Here is a 22,506-nt window from a genome sequence, read left to right on the forward strand (position 1 = left end):
CACCCTGTTTAGGATACCCATGGGAAGTCCACAACTAGCGACCAAGTGCAACCACACCTCCTGAATTACCAGCAACTGATATTCAGAAGCATACCACTTCCAACAGTGGAGGTAAGATAGCTTTCACAGTAGTAACATACCAGGGGGTTTGCCCTCTCTTATTGAGGAAGTTATCTAGGTGGTGGTTATTTACCAGACTGGGACTCAAGGCAGCTTATATAGAAACTGCAAAAAGTTGAAAAGTAATCACTGTTTACTGTTGGATCTCCATTGGGTACCCAATGGGAGCCTCCACATGGATCAGCCAAACACATTTAAACTATGGTTTAGCAGCCATATACAAGTCCAAATTGCTTTCTCCTTCCTGTGATAATGATCTCACAGCGCTCCATGACTTACAAAGTAAAAAAGTGATTTTGCTAATGTGCATTAATGTAGCAGAAACATACAAAAAAAGGACAGCAACATGCCTTTCTTTTCTTTTCATTCACTCACAGTGTTACAAAACAAGAACAAAAAACAGGCAGTCCATTTCCATTTAAGACAAGGGGGCAAGCGAGTTCCCAAAAATAAGAGCGCTGCCGTAAAGTTTCTCTTTATTGATGCTCTGCATATTCATTCCCCACTTCTCTTCATTCAAGCAATTCCACTATGATCTCTGCGCCACTCACAGCTGGAAGCCCACGGTAGCAGCTACAACCTGCCTTTTGGGAATTACCATTATTTCAGAACGGAACAACTTTTCCTCTTGCAAAGCTCTTGGCTGTTTGTTTATTACAGACACTTTAATACAGGCACTCCTCCTCCACCCTCAAATGATCCAATTACAAGAGGGGCAAGTCAGCCCAGTAACAATAAAACCAAAAAAGCTGCAGTTCGCATATTATACCATTTATTCATGAAGTAACTGCAGTTATCGCTTCATAAGCCGAATGTGTAAGATCATCACTTCTTACCATGGCAGTCCAACAATAGCTTTGCTCAAGCACTAAATGCGAAAGCAGCTCTCGGTTTTATCTTTTGCTGCCCTTTTTCCTGTCACATTGCGAAGACTGAAATATTTGAAGTCAGGTGGGTGAAGTACTGTTTGCTCACCGATGCGAGATATAGATTGTTGGATATCACCCGATAGAATTAGACCCGCTGCATTGGTTTTAGGGGTTTTACACTCAAATGTGACTAATGTTGCATTTCACCAGATTCAACTACCCCATTCCACTAGCAGAAGTAAATGCAAGGACCTCCGCTACCACCTCAGGGCTTCCCCCACCCCTCCACTAAACCCTTTTTGGAGAGTGGGAAGAACCCCCCCCAACAAAGCACATGAGGGAGGAAAGTGGGGATCACTCCACTGGGCAAGTAGAAATGTTTGCTTGACAATATTCTTAGCACTATTATGAATTCCACCCTCAAAAAGGATATCAACAAGCAACAAAACTTAACTTGATTAGTGGTGCAAGTTTGCATTGAGCAGATCTGCAGATGCCTGCATATTAACAAAACCACACTTCTGAAGAGAGGGACACATTTTACCTGTTCTTGGAAAATACACAGGAATTGCCATTCCATTGGAAGTTTTTAAATCAATGAATCTAACCAAGTAAGGGACAAAATGTAGCACCCACTACTTTTCAATAAACCCGTTTACATGTGAAGCAAATATTAAGCTGGCAACTTCACAAGATGTTTACAAGTCAGCACTACATGACTCCATACCCTCTCTTGCAGAAGTTCCACAACTTGCTGAATGCAGTCATTGACATCACAGGAATCCGTTTTGAGTACCAGCTCAGGGGCTTCAGGTTTCTCATACTCTGAGTCAATACCAGTAAAACCTGAGTGGGGGGGGAGAAAAACAGAACATAGGACAAGGCTGCTTTTCAGACGGGTCTTCTACTCTCCTGCTGTAATATGTTATTCCAGCTACTTATTTGGAAAGCTTGCTTGCATCTAACATTCCTGGTCCTTACTGGTCCATCTCAAAATAATTATTGAACTGTAACTAAGAGGGTCCTTCTGTCTCACTGTAAATCTTCTTGCGGATAAAGACAAGGTCATAAGCACATTTTTGAACAGGGAATATGAGTTACAAGTAAAGCTTGTGGAGGATGATACATCAGTAATTTCAAATTTTATTTCACTTCTGGGCAATGTGTGTGTGTGTGTGTGTGTGTGTGTGTGTATATATATATATATATATATATATATATATATTTTGCTTATATATATGCTTAGACAGCATATCTTGTTGGGCATGTGCAGTTTGAGAGAAGGTACTGGATTTTAAAAAGCAGCTTTGTATCCAGAGTAAACAATAGCCAGAGTAATCAATAATTTTGCTCTCAGGGAGAATGAGTAACAGTTACGACAGCTAAGTATGGTTCCATTTGGATTCTTTGCAGTGTTACTGGGTTGTGTCTCTATCACATATATATGCTTAGACATAGCATATGAGACCACCACTTTTCTGATGCTAAGCAGGTCTGTGTCTGGTCAGCACCTGGGTAGGTGACCACTTGGGAACTACATTTATGCCACCTTGGGCTCCATGTTAAAAAAGCAAGGCAAGATATAAAAGTAAGAAATCAGTTAAATGGGTACTCTTCCGTACCCTAGTATTACAGAGAGCAGATGGCCTGCATTATATTTTATTTGTCATTAGCTCATTCGTACAGTAGGCAATAGCCCAACAGCCCCAGTTGGGACACCATAAAAGAACTTTGGCATGAAAGCTCACCTTTAATTTCTCCAGCACGAGCTTTTTTGTAGAGGCCTTTCACATCTCTCTGCTCACAAACGTACAATGGAGCATCCACAAATACTTCAAAGAAAGGCAGGCTTGCCACTTCGTGAATTTGCCTTGCATTGTTACGGTCCTGAGAAGTAGCAAAGAGAAAAGCAATGGCAGAAATAAAACTTTCCACCACGTAACACGTTAAACAATGATTCAGTGAAATGTGTACCTACGCAAGTCACGGTTAACACAAGAAGGCTTCCTTGTAACCTTGCTTCTCAGTATCAGTAACAAATACAAATCCTCACTGTAGAGTGTAGTATCAGTTTGAAGTGGGCTTTCAAACCATTTTTAAGAGAAAACCTAGTCTGTGCTGATGCACATGGAAGATGGTGAATCTGACTCCCAATTTACAAAACCACAATTTTCAGGGAACCAGTGCTATGTCTACATGGGGGTATCATGTCGGAAGGGGGGCAGGAATGAAACACACTAAGGCATTACAAAGTCTCATGATTAGACACAGCGGCTGCTTACGTATCAAGCTAACTGAAAATGTTATCAAATGTTGTATCTGCTTGAATGACTGCTGGTCTTCAGCGCACACCAAACGAGTAATTGATTTAGACTTGCACAGTAGGTAGCATATTTATATGCCCAGCATAAACACTTGCCACACTTGCCGTGGTGAGCATCCCACCCTACTCCTAAAAATGGAGCTGGGATGGGAGAGAGATGAGAGATAGAGACTGAGGATCAGCAGCAGTTGAATTGTACTTCTGACGTTTTCCAAGCGCAGCACTTCCAAAGTGCAACACAAGAGGCTGGTTTGCACATAATGTTAGACCAAGATTTAGCACTATGTGAATGAGCCTCAGAGAGCCAGAAAAAAGGACCCCAGTTCACATGTGGGTCGGAGTTGGAAATCTACTGAGTTTATTTTCAAAGGACCTCAGCTTAATGTTAAGTGTGAAAAAGTTTTTCAAAAAAATGAAAGTTTAGAAAGCCTGCTTTGTAACTCATGGTTTGAAAATGACTTTAGAAAGTAACACAGGCTTGTTCTGTTACTGAATATATGGTATTCACTGTTCTTTCTAAAAAGCCAATTTTCTCCATGCTAATTATGTTTTAAAAATTCTACCTTACTAAGACGAAGGTTATGTTTTGAAATACAATGAAAACTTGCTTCAGATTTATCTTGCACCATTCCCAGGCCTATGTGAGGTGTTGCTAGCTTCCCTTCCACAGTATTACCTTTAACTACCTGCCTAACCATTTGCAGGTCCACCTGCCCCAAGCCTTCTAAATAAACAAGTAGTTTACAAAAATGAAAAAAAAAAACTGACTTAAAGGGAAGCTACCCTGCATCCTGCCAGTATCTACTAAGGTGTGAGCCAGTTTTGCCTGGAGTAAGAGTGCGAGCATTAAGCAAAATGGAAAGGAGTTGCCGATTTTGCTGTTCGGAGGTGATTCTCACTTAGGAGGCTATGAACCTAGTACCCTGAGTGCTTTTAGCTACACCTTCTGGTAAGCTCAACTGACACATCTGCAAATAAATTGCACCACAGGTCTTCCTTTCTATAGCAGCAGTTCCCAACTGGTGATTTGTGGGTCCCAGGGGGTCTGCATAACCCATCCAGGGGGTCCATGGTGCCATTTACATGAGTAAAACGACCATACAGATATTAAAATTTTCAAAAGGAGGGGGCCATAGCTTGGCTTTTGAAAAACAGCGAATCTGCAGTACTTAGCTCATTGGGAACCACTGTTCTATAGCATTAAAAAGGTAAAGGGACCCCTGACCATTAAGTCCAGTCGCGAATGACTCTGGGGTTGCACGCTCATCCTGCTCTATAGGCCGAGGGAGCCAGTGTTTGTCCACAGACAGCTTCCGGGTCATGTGGCCAGCATGACTAAGCCGCTTCTGGCGAACCAGAGCAGCGCATGGCAACGTCGTTTACCTTCCCGCCGGAGTGGTACCTATTTATCTACTTGCACTTTGACATGCTTTCAAATTGCTAGGTTGGCAGGAGCAGGGACCAAACAACGGGAGCTCACCCCGCTGCGGGAATTCGAACCGCCGACCTTCCAATCGGCAAGCCCTAGGCTCAGTGGTTTAGACCACAGCGCCACTGAGACTAATTTCAGTTGTTTTTAATTTATAGTAACCTGAATCTACTGGACAGGATACAAAGGACTGTACACCAAGCTTGCCCTCACCATGGCCTCTCAAACACCCCTTAGAGGGCATTTCTGATTACTGAGAAACCCCTTCAGACGAGCATATAACGCCCACTGAAAAAATACAATTTCTGATGTGTGTAAGGGGCTCCTAAATCTCAGCCAGAATTTAACATAGTCAACAAAGGAAGGATTATTTGACCATATTCTTGAAATAGTTAACACCGCAGTACAATTTCGGTGTAAAATGAGGACATGGGGTGCTCACCTGGGCATAAGGAGAAATAAAACTAGTGATGCACACCAAGCCAGCATCTGCAAACAACTTGGCAACCTCAGCAATCCGGCGGACATTTTCTTCCCTGTCTTCTGGTGAGAATCCTAGATTCTTATTCAGGCCTTGTCTGATGTTGTCACCATCCAGAGTATAGCATGGAATGCCATGGCACACTAGATATTCTTCCAGTGCCATGCTAACTGTGGTCTTCCCAGCTCCAGACAAACCTATATTAGTTTTAAAGAAAAAAATAACCCCCCAAAACATAGGATCCGGTCAATAAAAGTCAATAGATGACTGACATTTAAAAATCATGCCTGGCTCATCATATTTAGGAGAGTGGAAATGCAATATTAATCATGCTCACTCCAAAATAAACTACATGAATGGGATACACTTCCAAGTTTAGCATGCTTAGGACTACACCTATGGCCTCACAACTCCAGCAGCTTTTCAGTATATGCCTGAAATCCTTTGGTGGGGGAGGGGAACTGTGTTTGGCTTAACATTAACGTAACATTCTTAAAATGTCGCACAAAGACATTTACCCTCTAAAATTTTACCCTCTCTCTTTCCATCTAGACAAATGGGTACTCATCTTGACACTCCCTATTTTTTCAGAGTTCATCAGCAAAACGTTTGCTCTAAGATAACAAGAAATCAGCTGCCTTGAAAAGCTGCGTATCTCCTACACAGGACAAAAGCACTCTGTGCAGGAAAATGTGAACAAACAGCATGCATCACCACGTGGCAGAAGTACCTGCATCCATTTCACTGCATAGGCACGTGCCAGTTTGACAGTGAGCAAAACTGCAAAAAATGCATGCATATGTGCCAATTTCATTTTTCCCTGTGCCAAAGGGCTGTCCATATGGGAAATTCATAACCTTCTATCCAAATTTTCATTCTCTTAAGGCAATTACCATATTTTTCTTTGTATAAGAAATGGAGGTTTTTTAACCAAAAAAATTAGGTCTAAAATTGGAGCTCATCTTATACATGGGTAGCGCTGAGGGGTGTTTTCTTAATTTGGAGTCCCCCAAAATAGGGGGCGTCTTATACACGAAAAATACGGTAAGTCTTCCCTGTGTTCCCCAACTCTAGAACCTGTTGCTAGGTTTTGAGAAGGAGCCCGCCTCCCTTGGGGATTAATTTATTTATTTTATTTGTTGGAAAACACCCTGGGGTGCCTGCAAGCCCCCGGAACTCTGAGCATCCTCTGGTACGCGCAGCTCTGGAAAAGGCATCTCCCTTCTCTTCCAGTGTGCTTCTAGCGACATACATCATAATGATAAATGCACACTAATCTTCTGGCATAACACAGCAAGAAGAGTGAGACACCGTAGAGCTAATCTATATATTTATACACTATGTACAGACAAAAGCATAATGGCGTCCATTCTCTCCAGCTCCGAGAGAACAAACAGAAAGAAATAAAAGTGAAAGTACAGTGTAATAGTACCCGCAGCAGAATAGATAAGACTATCTTCCTTTCCAAGAGTAGTCCCAGACAGGCATGTGATTTACAACAATCTCATCTGCAGCATCGGAGGAGTGAAATTGCTAACAACCTTTCCTCCATGAGGCTCAAAGGGGGTATTAATGGTTCTCCTTCTCCTCATTTTATCCTCACAACCACCCTGTGAGATAGATTAGGCTGAGAGACAAGTGACTGGCCCAAGATCACTGAGTGAGCTTCATGGCTGAGTGGGGATTACAACCCCTGTCTCCCAGGCATTAGCCCAACACTCTCTAACCACTATGCCACACTGGCTCTTCCGGACTGGATATGGTGCAACGGCTACAGATTGAGAGGGAAGATGGTGGAAATCCCTGCTTCTCCAAGTGAATGAATCTTCAGTCCAAACTGTAATGTTTAAAATGTTCCCAAGCAACTTTTATATATTATACATTATATATTATATATGTGTATATATGTGTGTGTGTGTGTGTGTGTATATATATATATATATTCATATTGTTTGCCTAAAACATGAGGGAGCCAACACTAACCCCAGCCTTCTGTGAAAATACAATGGGATTATACAAACAAATGTTCAGTGAATATAGCAAAAGGGAATCCTTGTAAAGGTACAATGGTACGTCTGGTTAAGAACTTAATTCGTTCCATCCAGAGGTCCGTTCTTAAACTGAAACCGTTCTTAACGTGAGGTACCACTTTAGCTAATAGGGCCTCCCGCTGCACAATTTCTGTTCTCATCCTGAGGTAAAGTTCTTAACCCGAGGTACTACTTCCGGGTTAGCGGAGTCTGTAACCTGAAGTGTTTGTAACCCGAGGTCCCAGTGTAGTCAATTTGCAATTCTGTGCTGCTGCAAGAGCTACTGGGGAAATCTTTAGCTGGTACCTCCTTCCGCTGCCATCACTTTATAATGGCAAGAGAGCAAAAAACACACTAAAACAGAGCAAACCTACGGGCAGCAATATTGTACCTGTTAGCCAGACTGTGCAGCCCCGAAAGCCACTTCTGGTCCCTACTACCTGACCCCTCTTGTTGCGGCTGACATGGTGCGCTTGATAGGTGACATTGGTAGCTCTCTGCATTCCCTGAAAGAAAGAAACAGGTAAAGTTCTTCAGTTCCTTAAATAATCAATTTTCGACAATCCAGGTAACATATTAAAGCAAACTGGCACAAACGAGAGCTATTAACAGAATGCCGTGCGATCAAAAAATAAATAAATGTGGAGTTCTGTGACATTTTCCTCAAGGATGTAAAATAATGCAGCAGTATGTCAAAAGTAGAAGATAATCCTCTTTGGGCTACTGGAGTTTCAAAATGCTTTTATGCTACTTATTGATATTGTCCATCGTTTCAGGGCACTTCACCATCACATTTTAGAACCACCGACACTGAACTCTAGGCTCAATTGAACAAGCACACTGAACTCTAGGCTCAATAAATTGCACAGAGATTTGAAAACTTCTTCATGATTTCTAACAGGGCCACTAAAAAGGCACAAGATCCATTTTGATGCAAGGAAGGGACAACTAACTGTGTAGCCATGTTGGGATGGCTGCCTTCCACAGCTCCTTGTAGCAAAATTTGTGTTTGCCAAGGTGGTGCCTTCTTGATGTTGTTGGGGCTGCAGCTGGCAGGGCCTGATGGGAGTTTTAGTCCAAAACATCTGGTGGGCATCCACCTGGCGAAGGCTGGTTAAGACCAAGAAGGGGACACAGGCAGTTCTGCCTTCCTCATAAGACAGGGTATTGAAAAGCACACCAGTTCTGTAGCATCCCAGGACTGGGAGAGACCTATTTTGCACAACTTCCTGCTGATAAGAGTTCTAAGAAAGGAGGGGAGTAAGCAGGCAGTTCAAAATTCAGCAGGATGCTCTCAGATCACTCAAGAATCTGGCAGCTACTGCTCCAAGGATGACAAACTTCAACTCTTCTGGCTACGAAGATACTACCATGACCCCCTTTAGTTGGCAAAACTAACTATCCAGCTTCTATGCTTACTAAATAGTGTCTGTATAGCCCTAGGTCAAAGTGATTCATATGTTTTATCTCACTATAATTCTTGCCGGCAACCTGGTAAGTGTTATTTCCATATAACAGATATACGGCTGAGGTTAGAGATAGGCAAGCTACAAAGCATGGCAAAGATCAGATTTAAACTGGGAAGCTCCTGATTCATAGTTGTTCTCCACTACACACACCAACTTACTTCTTGGGCTCCCCATGGCTTCCGCAATATTTGTCTTGGGGGTATTGCCCCGTGCTGCAGTCAAAAATCCATACGTTAACTCCCAAAATAAAATTATGTGCACTTGGATCGGGCAGCTCTGAATCTCATGGTTTTGCAATGCCAGCATTTAAACAATTTAACTTCTTGAAAACAGAGTGCAGCCTTATGCACTAACCACAAGACAAAAATAAGAAGCTACAGGCAAAAATTTAATTTCTTTTTAAAGCCACTCTGGTCTCTACTACATTTAATTTGCCTACAATCTACTTTACCCCACTTGGGGTTCTTCTGACAATGGAATTATACTAGTCTTTCAAAAGCGGAACACATACAAACCTCAAGTTACTTAAATGCCATTTCTCCTCTAGTCTATGCCTAACTAGAAAAAGCAGAAGGATCTGGAGGTCATCACAATTAAATACGTTATTGCCTAACACAGTTCCACTCCTTACCATTGTACACATCCATTTACACAACCGCAACGGTTTTTCCCTTCCCTACACCAGCCATGTCCTAGACCTTCATTGACTAACAATGTGTTATGTAAGTTATCACACCACCTCCACTTCCAAGCTAAACCCATTTAGAAGGCCAAGTCACAACAACATACTCACACAATTTTATCTTTGCAAGCACCCTGCAAGGTAGGCTATGCTAAGAGGTAGCAGCTGTCCAGTCACCCAACATATTCTTAGCTGAATCTCTCCAACTGTTACTTGGAGGCTGAATCACTACAAAAACAATGACCGATAAAGATGGCTTGTAAAGCCCTGCCTGTTTTCAACAGAGCAAGATTTGAAAGCTGTTTCACAAGACAAAATTGCGTTATCTAAACAAGTTTCCAGGGATAGCCAACATGGTATTTTCCAGATGGATTGGACTCCCAACTCCCATCAGCCCTAGCCAGAATGGCAATAACTCAGGAATCATGTGGGCTGCAGTTAACATCTGGAATGCACCAAATTGGCTACTCGGGTTTAGCCTGCTGTAACTTAGTGTGGGGTCCTTAAAATTGTTATTTCCCTTCTCTGCACCCTGGCATCCCCAGAGGGTCACAAAGAATACCACCTTACTTGGGCATCTAAGTAGAACCATTAGTAGAACAGCTGTTGGCTCCCACCATATTTGCTATATATTTATGTCTATTTTCGAATACAAAAATGGGTACCATTTTAACTCAAGGTGGCAGAATGAACCTTTCAAAATTGCACTGATTTTAGCAACTGACTTCAAATAACTGCACTTTCCCCCTTTTGTTTCTTAAAACTCCTGTGCAGCACTGGATATGAGGCTGCTAGTTCGGAATACAGAGAAATATGACTCTACGGTAGCCTGGCTAAAAGGCTGGAGATAAGAATGTGAATTCAGAATCCCCTTGGATCAAACTATACCAGTTGCACTATAACCAAGCAGAATATACAGAGCATGATAAAGATAGAATTAAAGTTTCTTCTAACTTCTGAACTATCAGCTTAGCTCAGTCGGTAGAGCACGACTTAGGGTTGTGGGTTCAAGACCCATGTGGGGCAAAAAGGGGGTTGGACTAGATAACCCTAATGATCCCTTCCAATTCTACGATTCAATTACCTGCTGCAGCAACAGCTGAGCCTGGAACCAAAAGTCTCTCTTTCTATTCTCCTGGCAGATAAACAATGTAGACTTCATGGGGCCTCATCACCAGCTAGCTCCAGCTGAAGTCCACTAGCACAGAACTTAGCTAAGCATTTCTAGATCTTGCCTGTGAAATTGACACAAGTAGCCTGAACTGCATCAGGATGGTGGAAGCAGAGAAACAAAGGTCAACCCGGATTGCCCATTCAAGGAAGAGGAAATAATACTTGGGCCTTGGGCTGTAACGAAAGGTCAAACCTAAAACATTTTAGGCATTTTTTGAAAACTTAACCCTAAGCATCCCAACTTTCCATGGCACCTGCATCAACAAAGAACAGTTGAGAATCATGACACAAGAAACTCTGCTGACACTGCCCTAAAAAGTGGGGAATAACTGTCACATATACAACACTTACCAAATATACAATAGGCCTACAATTTCTAAGTTTCCTGCTGGCTGCTGACTTCTTAACATACAGGCACTGTGAACCTACAAAGGTAATCTCACCTCCAAACAGCAACAGCAGTTTAACAAATTAGGCATTGTTGGCAAAAACATTTAACTAAAATCTTGCACTAACAGCTGACATAGGAACTTCCTTTGAGAAGCAGAAGTATGAGATTATCTCCACAGCAACAAGAAAAGCGAGCAGATAATCTTCAAGTTTTGCTTTCCTGGACATAGGAACCATCATGATAGCAAACTGAAGTGTTAAAATACAGGGGATATAATAGTTTGCTTAAACAAAAACTGGAGAAGGTCCAGAAACTCAGTTGGCTACGCCTGCTTGCCAACTTCAGAGAATACTTACCTGGCTTGCCAAGCTGCAAGAAAGAACAGTTCTCTGGTCATAAATACCCCATTGCTTTTCTCTTTTTTTTTTTTTTTTAAAAAAGCCCCTTCTTGTTCAGCTATGTTTTGGGGTTTTTTTCAAGTTTGGTAAGAATTGATAGAAACAGTCCATATTGAAATGGTCATTAGCTTCCCAGAAAGGGCAAGAAATTCCAATATCACAAGGAGAGGTAGATTTTCCACATTGGAAAGCCTTCTGTTTTGGTCCTCGTAAGAACCAGCGAATGTAATTTGAGTGAAATATCCTATTTGCATCCTTGTGGAGAACAAGAAATGATCTTCTCTCAGTGATGTATGTATTTGAAGAAATTTGGTCATGACTGAAAAAACCTAATTAGTCAAAAAGGACTTGCAATCAGTCTTCTACTATATCGACTGCATACTGTATACATTATTTGAGAACAATATAGTATATTTGCATATTTTAGGTTCTATTATTGTCTATGCACTGTTATATCTAGTCAGACTATTGGCCCATTTAGCTCAGTGTTGTCTATGCTGATTGGCTGTGCCTTTCCAGGGTTTCAGGCAACTGCTATTCCCAGGAAATACCAGGGACCTTCTGCATGAGAGTCAGATGTTCTGTTACTGAGCTACAGTTCTTCCCTAATAGGGTTTATATTTTCTTAGTATACCACAGACCGGATGTGAAAGCATGACACTAACATTTTGTGAGAAGTGGGTGAAATCAGGAAGGCTGCGGGGGGGGGGGGGAAATCCACCTCGGCAACACCACCCACCTAATCTATTCACTGTAATCTGGACTGAACTCCAGTAAAAAATTTAGAACAGGCAATGCAGATACTTGCAGAAGATATAAAAATCTCTAAGCAATTGTTATGTTCTATTTGGAACCTTGCTACTGGCAGCTTTTGTACCAATCCAACGTCAAGGCCAATTAAACACCCCCTTCCTTGTTTTACTGAAGCTAAAGTGAACAGACCTCATCCCCGCTAAGGTCACCTGCCCAGGTTCAGAGCGTTTAAACAAACCAGAATCACACATTTATCAAGGGAAGCATGATCCAAGGTTAGGCAAGGTTGTGCGTACTGAAGAAATATGCAAAACTCCACTTTTACCCAAAAAACACATGGCTGCAATCCTATGCTGGGGGAAGAGAGGGAAATGGCTTCTCTGCTCCAAACTGCCCCACACTTAAATTTTTTGAGAGGATTCCCTACATACAGCAGCCTTTAAGGGTGGGTATATGCATCTGCCTTTAACAGGTAGTTCTGCGTCTTAGAAAACAGAAGGGAAACAGTTAGAATATCCCCACATCCCAGCCCTATAAATACTAAAAAAGAAATTTAGTCCAAACTAAAAAGAAATTAAAGAGAGGGAAGAATAATCACGTCTTGATTTAGGAAGCATTTGTGCAAACTTTTACTGAGCTGCTTTGAAAGTTGTGCCTCGGAATGTCAGTAACGTCCTTTTCAGAACAAAAAAAATTCTTTCCAGTAGCACCTTAAAGACCAACTAAGTTAGTTCTTGGTATGAGCTTTCGTGTGCATGCACACTTCTTCAGATACCAAAATGCACATGAAAGCTCATACCAAGAACTAACTTAGTTGGTCTTTAAGGTGCTACTGGAAAGAATTTTTTTTGTTTTGACTATGGCAGACCAACACGGCTATCTATCTGTAACTGGTCCTTTTCAGAATTAGCACCCTGAACTTTCACAATGTCTGAAGCCTGAAAGGATAGAATGTTGACTTACTAGGTTTCTGGGCTGAAATCCAGCTTTGTTGGCTTTTCTCAAGCTAACTTATCTGCTGTCCATGATTGTGCTGGGTTTACTCAGCAACAGGGTGCTCTACCACCGAGTACCAGAGTGCTTGGCAGCTCATTATCTATAGACCTCTTACCTATAGCAGTCATGCATTACTAAAAAGGAGTAGTACCATTTATATTGATGTTATACAAAGTTACTGAGTAGCATGATAAAGTTACACTGCACAGTACTGGATAACCTTTAGTGTGGTATGAGCACAACCAACCGTGTTCCTAGGAACCCTGCTAATTTCATTTTCAAAGCTTACCAGGGAGTCCTCAATGACAACTATGTTAAGTAGCAGTGAGACTGTCAAGAAGAGTATGTCTTCTAGTACTGATCTGGTCCTACAGGGCACAGCCAGAGAAGAGTGTTGGGTCAGGTGTCTTCCATAGGTAACATTTAAAAAAGAGACTTATGCAACCTTGAAGACTAACAAGCCTCTGGCTCAAGCAAGCTACATTACGAGGTACATGAAGTGGTCAAAGTAAATAAATAAGGTTATGAACTCACACATGTATGCGCGCGCGTACACCCACCCCTAGTGCAGAAAGACAGAGGTGGAATTATTACTTTACAAGAAGGATGAGAAATCATAACAAGCTGTTATAATAGCCACACTTTGATTATCTGAAACTTTGAATAAAGGGCAATACATTACCATAAAAACATAAAACCAGTCCTCTTGGATCAGATCAAAGGTCCAGCCTCCTATTGGTGCATCTTCTGGTGCTGCACTGCCTCACAGATCAGCTGGTTCGCAGGGCAGGGCAGCATCAAAAGAGACATGTCTTTTGGTGCACCACAAACCAGCTAACTAGTGCAGCATCACCAACCAGCCAGATGGAAATGTTAGCCACCAAACCTGGCAACCAAACATCTCTCCCCTTGCTTGCAAAAGGCCAGTTGCCTGTCGTGCAACGCGACTGGTGCCGGGTGAGTTTTGAACGCTGAGTGGAATAATTTGTTTCACTTGAGCTAAGAAAATTTACTTTTTTAAAAAAATTACAGAAACAGGGGCAGAACCAAGGTGTGACTTAGAGCAGGGGTGGGGAACTGAATGTGAACCAGACCCCTGCAGAAAGCAAGACCAAACCCTCCACTCATTAGCTGGTTGCTGTTCTGCCAACATGCTTCCTGCAGATGAAGCAGAACCCTCCCCCATGGGTCCACTTTGACAGGTGGGCAGAGCTACCCAACTATCAGTCTCCTGATGTCAACTAAGGGTGCTGCTGCCCTCTGGTCAAAGTTGGCATAGCAGGGGATGAAATAAAGATCTGGCACCCCAGGCCGAAAAGGTTCCCCACCCTGAGCTTAGAGCCTCTGATTTCATGGTTTGTCACATGATGAACTATGAGATGTAACTGTGGCTTGATCTTCATTTAGAGCTCATGGTTTGTCTGTAGGAGACAAATGGCGAGTCTGGTTTCAAAGGTACTTACCATCAAACCATGTCTCTGCCACAGATTGCAAGACAGTGGCAGGACCAGGGGAGGCAAGAAGTGGTCATGAACTTCTCTCTAGGAACCCACATGCTTATACTAAGTCCGTTCCCCAAAACAGCACCCTTAGAGTCTTTTCCTAGCCCCCACAAAGCCTCCGTCCAAATGCCTCCTTGGTCATGAGGTGATGGAAGTGGTTAACATTTTCTCCCTCAAAAAGTGCATGGAGCTGAAGGGAAAGTTGCAAGAGTGGCATTCTTTCCCACTTCCTCTGTGAATTAATTTGGGCTTTTCAAGGCTCAGGTCAATTCCACTGGGTTCGCGTTTTACCCAGATTCCTTGAAAAAGTAAAGCACATGCACAGTCTCTGTTTCTACCTTTTGGAGGGATGGAAACTGATCTGATCAGGGGATGGGGAGAAAAGTGACCAGAAGGAGTGGAACTGACCAGTGGCGGAGCTCCATGCTTCGGCACGGGGGGGGGGGGGGAGAAGGGGCAGGGCCGGCGCGTGTCCTGAGGCAGGGGACAGCCGCGATGGCACCCTGCCAGGATTGCACTGCCAGGGGCAGTACGCTCCCCCCACACTCCTCTCCCTCCGCCAGTGGCACTGGCAGCACACAGGCCTGAAAAGGTTGGCAACCCCTGTGCTAAGCCATGATTTGGCTAAGGGTTATGTAAAGTAAGAGCACTCCAGCTGCTCTTCTGGGCTACACATTTTCATCAGGAACACTTTTCCTTTTAGCTAAAGTGCCACTACAGGAGGCATACCAGAAGAAGCTATGGAACTCAAGCGGGGATCTGAGGTTAGTGTGATTCAACGCTCATTTCAGACTTCTTTCTGGCCTTAGAATCAGAGTTGGAATGCAGGAATATGCAGATGTCCCAAACAGGGGTGGAACCTGCAAACTTGGCCTTACCAGCGCCACGCTCTAACTAACTGAAGGCAGACCATCAAGGAATTCTAACCACCAATAACATGCTCTCTGCATCACCTTAACTGCCCAACCCCACCCTCCTTGATAGCCCTTTAGAAAGGGATATAGCAGAGTAGAAGAGCATCTATTTTGCAAGAAGGAGGTCACAGGTTCAATCCTCAGCATCTCCAGAAAGGGATGGGGAAAACTTCCCCATCTGAAACCCTGGAGAGTTGTTGCCAGTCAGTGTAGACAATACTGAGGCAGATGGACCACTAGCTTGGTGGTATCGGGCAGTTCCTATGTTCACATGGCCAGATTCTGGGTCTCACAATGAATGTTCATCACACATCACAAGACTAGTCTTTTTTCTAAAGCATAATCTTTGATATGAAGTAGGTGAAGGACGCCTTTTAAATTTCTTCTTCCATTTGAAAAGTATCATGATAAAGCTTTTAGAATCATGCATTAAGAAAGCAACATAGCTCTTCCCCCCCCCCAATAATTACAGCTATTAATTATGCCATCAAAGCACACCACCTCTTTTCTAGCAAAGGCCTCTTTCCACCACTGCCCCCAGTAGTTTCCTAGCCTTTGGCCAGCACTGTAAATTGACCTGTTGGCACCTTTGCAAGTAAAACCCAAGTTTGTTCATGCCTCCTTCCACAGTGCTCTCATTCAACAGGCAACCCACAAAGAACTTCAGTGTTGGGGCTGCCCAAGATTTATGAATGCTCACATTGTACTCTTGAGATCCCACTCCTTTCCTCCTCCAATAGACATGAAGAAAAAGGAGGAAAAAGGGGGGGGATGATGCTGAATGAGGTTACATGCTCCTCTGCATCACAGTTATGCTTGCCACCCACAACTTTTAAAGCAAACACGGCGCTATAAGGCCACTCTTAGCAACGGAGAACTGGCACATTTAACTTCATTCATAAAGACAAGCTATACCAGAGACATTTGCAGCGAGGAGAGCAGAGATGAATTGCCTTCCTCTCTTTTTTCCTCCCTCAAAAAAAAAATGCAGACACGTCAGTGGAATCTATTGAAATGCGATCCTCCTGCCGAGCCAGCAAGGCTTCGTATCCCAAGCCGCCTGCGTTATTCCCTCCACCCACTTCCCAAGGCTGCCCCATCTTGTGCAAACGCAGAGAGAGAGGCGCTGCAAGCCGCTGCGCTCGCCCCACTCGAGCCTCCGGCAGCCAGCAGTAAAAACCAGCACGCCAAAAGGTTGCTCAAGCAAAGCCGCATCCCGGCAGGGCGGCATCCCTCTCCCCCCCCCCCTTCCTCTTTGGACTGTTTTCTTCATTGGGAAGGGGCCACCTTCCCCTCACCAGGTGCGCTATTTTGCCAAACTGCAGCTAGCTAAACCAAAAAACGCCCCCCCCCCCAGACTTACCCAACTCTGCACTTTGTTGCTCAGCTTGACTTTTTTGCAGTGGCTCGCGGGCAAATCCATTTGCAAGAGAGCCCAGGACGCCGGGGATGTTGGCAGAAGAGGAGGAGATGCGGGGACAGAAAGGAAGGGCGAGCGCAGAGGCAAGGCGCGCGCGCGCTGAGAGCTAGGATTCGGCGCGGGGCCTGAAGGCGAGGGGGTAGGGGAGGGAGCGAGAGAGAATGAGAGGGAGGAGGCGTGAGGGGAGGGGAGGGGAGGATGCTGCTGCTGCTTGCTCGGAGATGCCGGCTTGGCGCTGGGAGGCTCTTGCGCGCGCGCCTGCGCCTGCCTGGTGAAACGGAGACGGGTGGAGTAGGTGGGGCGCGAGCCAAGGAGGAGAAGGGACCGAAAGGGGAGGAGCAAAAAACAGGCGGCCGGGCGGAGTGAGAAAGAGAGAGAGAGAGAGCTCTGGCCACGCGCACGTCGGCGCGCTCCCGGTTTCTTCCCAGGACGCGCGCGGGCGCGCAACTCTTGACTGCCACGCCGCACAGCGCTTGCCTCTCCGCGCGCGCCTTGCCAGACGAGGGCGGGGGCGGGAAATGCGCGAGGCGGGGGAGGGCGGTGTCTACGACGGCTCCGGCCTATGAAAGGGAAGGAGGAGGAATAGCGGATGGGGACCAGTGCTTCCGGGTTTGCCCCTCTAGCCTGGCCGGAGCTGCTCTCTTTTGCCTGCTGCTGATGGTGGTGGAGGAAGGAGAGGCGGAGGTGGGAGGAAGGCAGCTGAGCATCCTCGGTTGCATTTATATATCCCACCAAACTGCGGAAGGCAGTGGAAGACAGGAGTGCCAAATCCCACCCTTACAGTTCTTAATTTGTTGTTGATTAGTCATTTAGTCGTGTCCGACTCTTCGTGACCCCCTGGACCAGAGCACGCCAGGCACTCTTGTCTTCCACTGCCTCCCGCAGTTTGGTCAAACTCATGCTGGTAGCTTTGAGAACACTGTCCAACCATCTCGTCCTCTGTCGTCCCCTTCTCCTTGTGCCCTCAATCTTTCCCAACATCAGGGTCTTTTCCAGGGAGTCTTCTCTTCTCATGAGGTGGCCAAAGTATTGGAGCCTCAGCTTCACGGATCTGTCCTTCCAGTGAGCACTCAGGGCTAATTTCCTTAAGAATGGATAGGTTTGATCTTCTTGCAGTCCATGGGACTCTCAAGAGTCTCCTCCAGCACCATAATTCAAAAGCATCAATTCTTCAGTGATCAGCCTTCTTTATGGTCCAGCTCTCGCTTCCATACATCACTACTGGATGGCTTTAACAGCCCACGGATAGAAGCTGTTATTTACCCTGTTGGTGCAACTAATCATGCTTCTATATGTTCTGCCCAAGGGCAGGAGATCAAGAAAGTGCCAGCCAGGGTGTGAATCATCCCTGAGAATTTTCCTCACTCTCCTGAGGCAACGTTCTTCCGCAATGTCATCCAGCGGATTCACGGGACAGCCCATAATATATTGTGCTGTATTCACCACCCTCTGTAGACACTTCCTATCAATTGATGTCAAACCAGCGTACCACACCATGATGCAGTATGAAAGGACCCTTTCTATTGTGGACCAGTAGAAGGAGATCATCAAATGTTGATTGACATCATTCTTTCGCAGTACTCTGAGGAGTATAAACTAAACAAGCTATAGCTTAGGGCCCCCTTTCTTGGGGGCCCCAAATTTTTTTAAAATAAAAACAAAATGATGTACATTTCCAAAATACAAGATAAAAAAACAATAAAACAGTAACAGTGGCAAATGGCTTTAGATAGCTGTTAGGTCCATAAATTACCATATAGCATATATTCAACACAAAAGAACAGTGACAATTGGTTGTTGACAAAGGACAGCTGGACATATAAAGGGCCCCATTACCTTCAGCAGCTTAGGGCCTCATCAAACCTAAATCCGGCCCTGTGCACCACTCCCCGCACCTCTGGTCGGTTGTACCACAGCTGCTCCCGGGGAGGTTGGGCGGGCTGAGCATGGTGTGGTGCAAATGTATCGGCACGTCCCATTGTTGAAGCACTTTCAGAGATATGTACTTGTTCCAGGGAAATCGGAAAGATTTGCCTGTTTCCATAGAATCATATAATTGTAGATCTGGAAGGGATCCCAGGTGCCAGCTAGTCCAACCCCCTGCCAGTGAAAAATGGGAAGATTTTTCAGGGGTTCACCAGCCTCTTGCAAGCATGGCAGAATTTTAAAGGAAAATTCGCTTCTGAACCAGTGTAGGCTGATCTACCGCCTTGCTCAAAGTCTCCACAAAGAAAAGCAATCAATATTTAACTGCACAACCACTTCCATTGGCCAGCGGCTTTTTAACAGGAAGTTCTTTCTTAACACCTAAGCCTGTTTTCCTGAAGTTTTCACCCCTTACAGCAGCCATTAAATAGCTCATTAGCAGTGGAAAACAAGCTTTCAAAAATTATTGATATTTGAGAATCCTTTCAACACACATTTTTCTTACGCTAGATAAACTTCTCTCATTCTTTGCCCTTTTACCATGCCGATTGTGAAAAGTGTAATTAAAGTGCATCAATCTAGATTAACAGTAAAGGTTAGGTAAATTATGTACATTAATTTTAGTGGGTCTAATCTGAGTAGTCGGCAATATTAGGATATTTTGGTGCACTGCTAAATCATTGTGCTTTAGATTATTCTCAGATCCTTGATTTGAAATTCAGTTTATCTGTCCTGAATCTTCCAGCATTCAGCTTCCTTGGATGTCTACAAGTTAGAGTGTTATGAGAGAGAGAGAGAAAGAGAGAGAGAGAGAGAGAGAGAGAGAGAGAGAGAGAGAGAGAGAGAGAGAGAGAGAGACTTCTCTATCCACTTTCCCCATTGTTCACACTTTCCCCAGATAGGGTCTAAATAAGATGCAGTGATCAAAACATTACACAATGTGAAGAAAATGAATGATACAGAGATGTTTTCTCTTCCCCTCTCACAATATTAGAACCCAGAGTCTTATCCAAGGGAACACAAGTATGGGAGATTCGGGACAGACTTTGGAACACTTCCCTCCAGCTATATCAGAGGCACTTGCAGGGGGTGCTCTCAAGGAGTGTTAAAAACACCTTTATTCCTTAGGCTTTTCCCAAATGGGCTGTCGTCTTATTTTAGATGTTATAAGAAAGAAGCTGCATATATTTTCCCATTTGCATGTTGTAGCTGTTTTGCAGATGTGTTAGCAGGAGAGATTGCAAGCAATTTAATTTCTGCATTGGTATGTGTTCTCCACTAGAGGTCACTCAAACTTTTTTTTAAAAAAAAAAAGAGAAAAGCTATGATGCTATTTCTAGAGGGGTATAATGATGGCCTCTTGAGTTTTATCTCCATTTATTTATAGCAAATGTCCCTTAAGATTTCTTGCACTATTAAGTAAAACTCAACAATCACAGCAATGTTCTGTTGCACGAAAAGCAGATCATAAGTAATAATAATAATAATAATAATAATAATAATAATAATAATAATTTATTATTTATACCCCGCCCATCTGGCTGGGGCCCCCCAGCCACTCTGGGCGGCTTCCATAGAAACCAGGAAACACTAAAATATCATACATTAAAAACTTCCCTGAACAGGGCTGCCTTAAGATGTTTTCTGAATGTCAAGTAGTTGTTTATCGTTTTGACATCTGCTGGGAGGGCGTTCCACAGGGCGGGCGCCACTACCGAAAAGGCCCTCTGCCTGGTTCCCTGTAGCTTTGCTTCTCGCAATGAGGGAACCGCCAGAAGGCCCTCGGCACTGGACCTCAGCGTCCGGGCAGAACGATGGGGGTGGAGACGCTCCTTCAGGTATACTGGGCCGAGGCCGTTTAGGGCTTTAAAGGTCAACACCAACACTTTGAATTGTGCTCGGAAACGTGAAGGGTTGCTAAAAAATTGTAAAACAAGGATGCAAAGTAGGAGAGGTATGGGGAAGTCTTTTAGTTTGTAAGGTTTTTTCTTTTTTGTGTACATGTTTTGTCTTTCTCTTATGTTGTGTTGTATTCTTTTTATGCTTCTTGTTGTGAAAACCCAATAAAAATTATTATTTTAAAAAAAAAAATGAATTGTGCTCGGAAACGTACTGGGAGCCAATGTAGGTCTTTCAAGACCGGTGTTATGTGGTCTCGGCGGCCGCCCCCAGTCACCAGTCTAGCTGCCGCATTCTGGATTAGCTGTAGTTTCCGAGTCACCTTCAAAGGTAGCCCCACGTAGAGCGCATTGCAGTAGTCCAAGCGGGAGATAACTAGAGCCTGCACTACTCTGGCGAGACAGTCTGCGGGCAGGTAGGGTCTCAGCCTGCGTACCAGGTGGAGTTGGTAGACAGCTGCCCTGGATACAGAATTGACCTGTGCCTCCATGGACAGCTGTGAGTCCAAAATGACTCCCAGGCTACGCACCTGGTCCTTGAGGGGCACAGTTACCCTATTCAGGACCAGGGAGTCCTCCACACCAGCCCGCCCCCTGTCCCCCAAAAACAGTACTTCTGTCTTGTCAGGATTCAGCCTCAATCCATTAGCCGCCATCCATCCTCCAACCGCCTCCAGGCACTCACACAGGACCTTCACCGCCTTCACTGGTTCTGATTTGAAAGAGAGGTAGAGCTGGGTATCATCTGCATATTGATGGACACCCAGTCCAAACCCCCTGATGAGCTCTCCCAGCGGCTTCATATAGATGTTAAAAAGCATGGGGGAGAGGACGGAACCCTGAGGTACCCCACAAGTGAGGGCCCAAGGGTCTGAACACTCATCCCCCACCACCACTTTCTGAACACGGCCCAGGAGGAAGGAGCGAAACCACTGTATAACAGTGCCCCCAGCTCCCAGCCCCTCTAGACGGTCCAGAAGGATGTTATGGTCGATTGTATCAAAGGCCGCTGAGAGATCCAGCAGAACTAGGAAACAACTCTCACCTTTGTCCCTAGCTCGCCGGAGATCATCAACCAGTGCGACCAAGGCAGTTTCGGTCCCATGATGAGGCCTGAACCCCGATTGGAAGGGATCCAAATGGTCCGCATCCTCCAGGCGTGCCTGGAGTTGTTCAGCAACCACACGCTCAATCACCTTGCCCAAGAATGGAAGATTTGAGACTGGGCGATAGTTGGCCATACTGGCCGGGTCTAAAGATGGTTTTTTAAGAAGCGGTTTAACGACCGCCTCTTTCAGTGGATCTGGGAATGTTCCCTCACAGAGGGAAGCATTCACCACCCCGCAGAGCCCATCGCCCAGCCCTTCCCGGCTTGCTTTTATTAGCCAGGATGGGCAAGGATCAAGGAGACAGGTGGTTGGTTTCACGCGTCCAAGCAGCCTGTCCACATCCTCGGGGGTAACGGATTGAAACTGATTCCATGCAACTTGACCAGACAGGGCTCTAGCACTCTCCCGCCCCAGCCCTGCTCCCACGGTGGTGTCTAGCTCCTTCCGAATATGAGTGATTTTATCTGCAAAAAACTTTGCAAAATCGTTGCAGGAGATCTTGGGGTCTTTACAAGGCCCCGGTGGTAAAGGTGGTTCCATTAAATTGCGGACCACCTGAAAGAGTCTCCTGCTACTATTTTCTGCAGATGCAATAGAGGCGGTGAAGAAAGTCTTCTTCGCCG

The 22,506-nt window shown here is 44.6% G+C and overlaps 1 protein-coding gene across 1 annotated transcript in view; it reads right to left on the reverse strand.

Moving 5' to 3' along the window:
• Nucleotides 1-17,403, reverse strand: part of PAPSS1 (3'-phosphoadenosine 5'-phosphosulfate synthase 1) — a 47,217-nt gene extending 29,814 nt beyond the window's left edge. Inside the window, exons 1-5 of the mRNA XM_081924984.1 lie at nt 16,894-17,403; nt 7,644-7,758; nt 5,184-5,419; nt 2,738-2,876; nt 1,717-1,835 (exon numbers count right to left, since the gene is read on the reverse strand). Of these exons, the coding sequence (XP_081781110.1) occupies nt 1,717-1,835; nt 2,738-2,876; nt 5,184-5,419; nt 7,644-7,758; nt 16,894-16,953 (669 nt within the window). The 5' untranslated portion in view covers nt 16,954-17,403. The remainder of the gene's footprint in view (nt 1-1,716; nt 1,836-2,737; nt 2,877-5,183; nt 5,420-7,643; nt 7,759-16,893) is intronic.
• Nucleotides 17,404-22,506: the final 5,103 nt, after the last annotated feature.

This window comes from Podarcis melisellensis (assembly GCF_964234715.1).
Source record: "Podarcis melisellensis genome assembly, chromosome: 9".
Lineage (NCBI taxonomy): Eukaryota > Metazoa > Chordata > Lepidosauria > Squamata > Lacertidae > Podarcis > Podarcis melisellensis.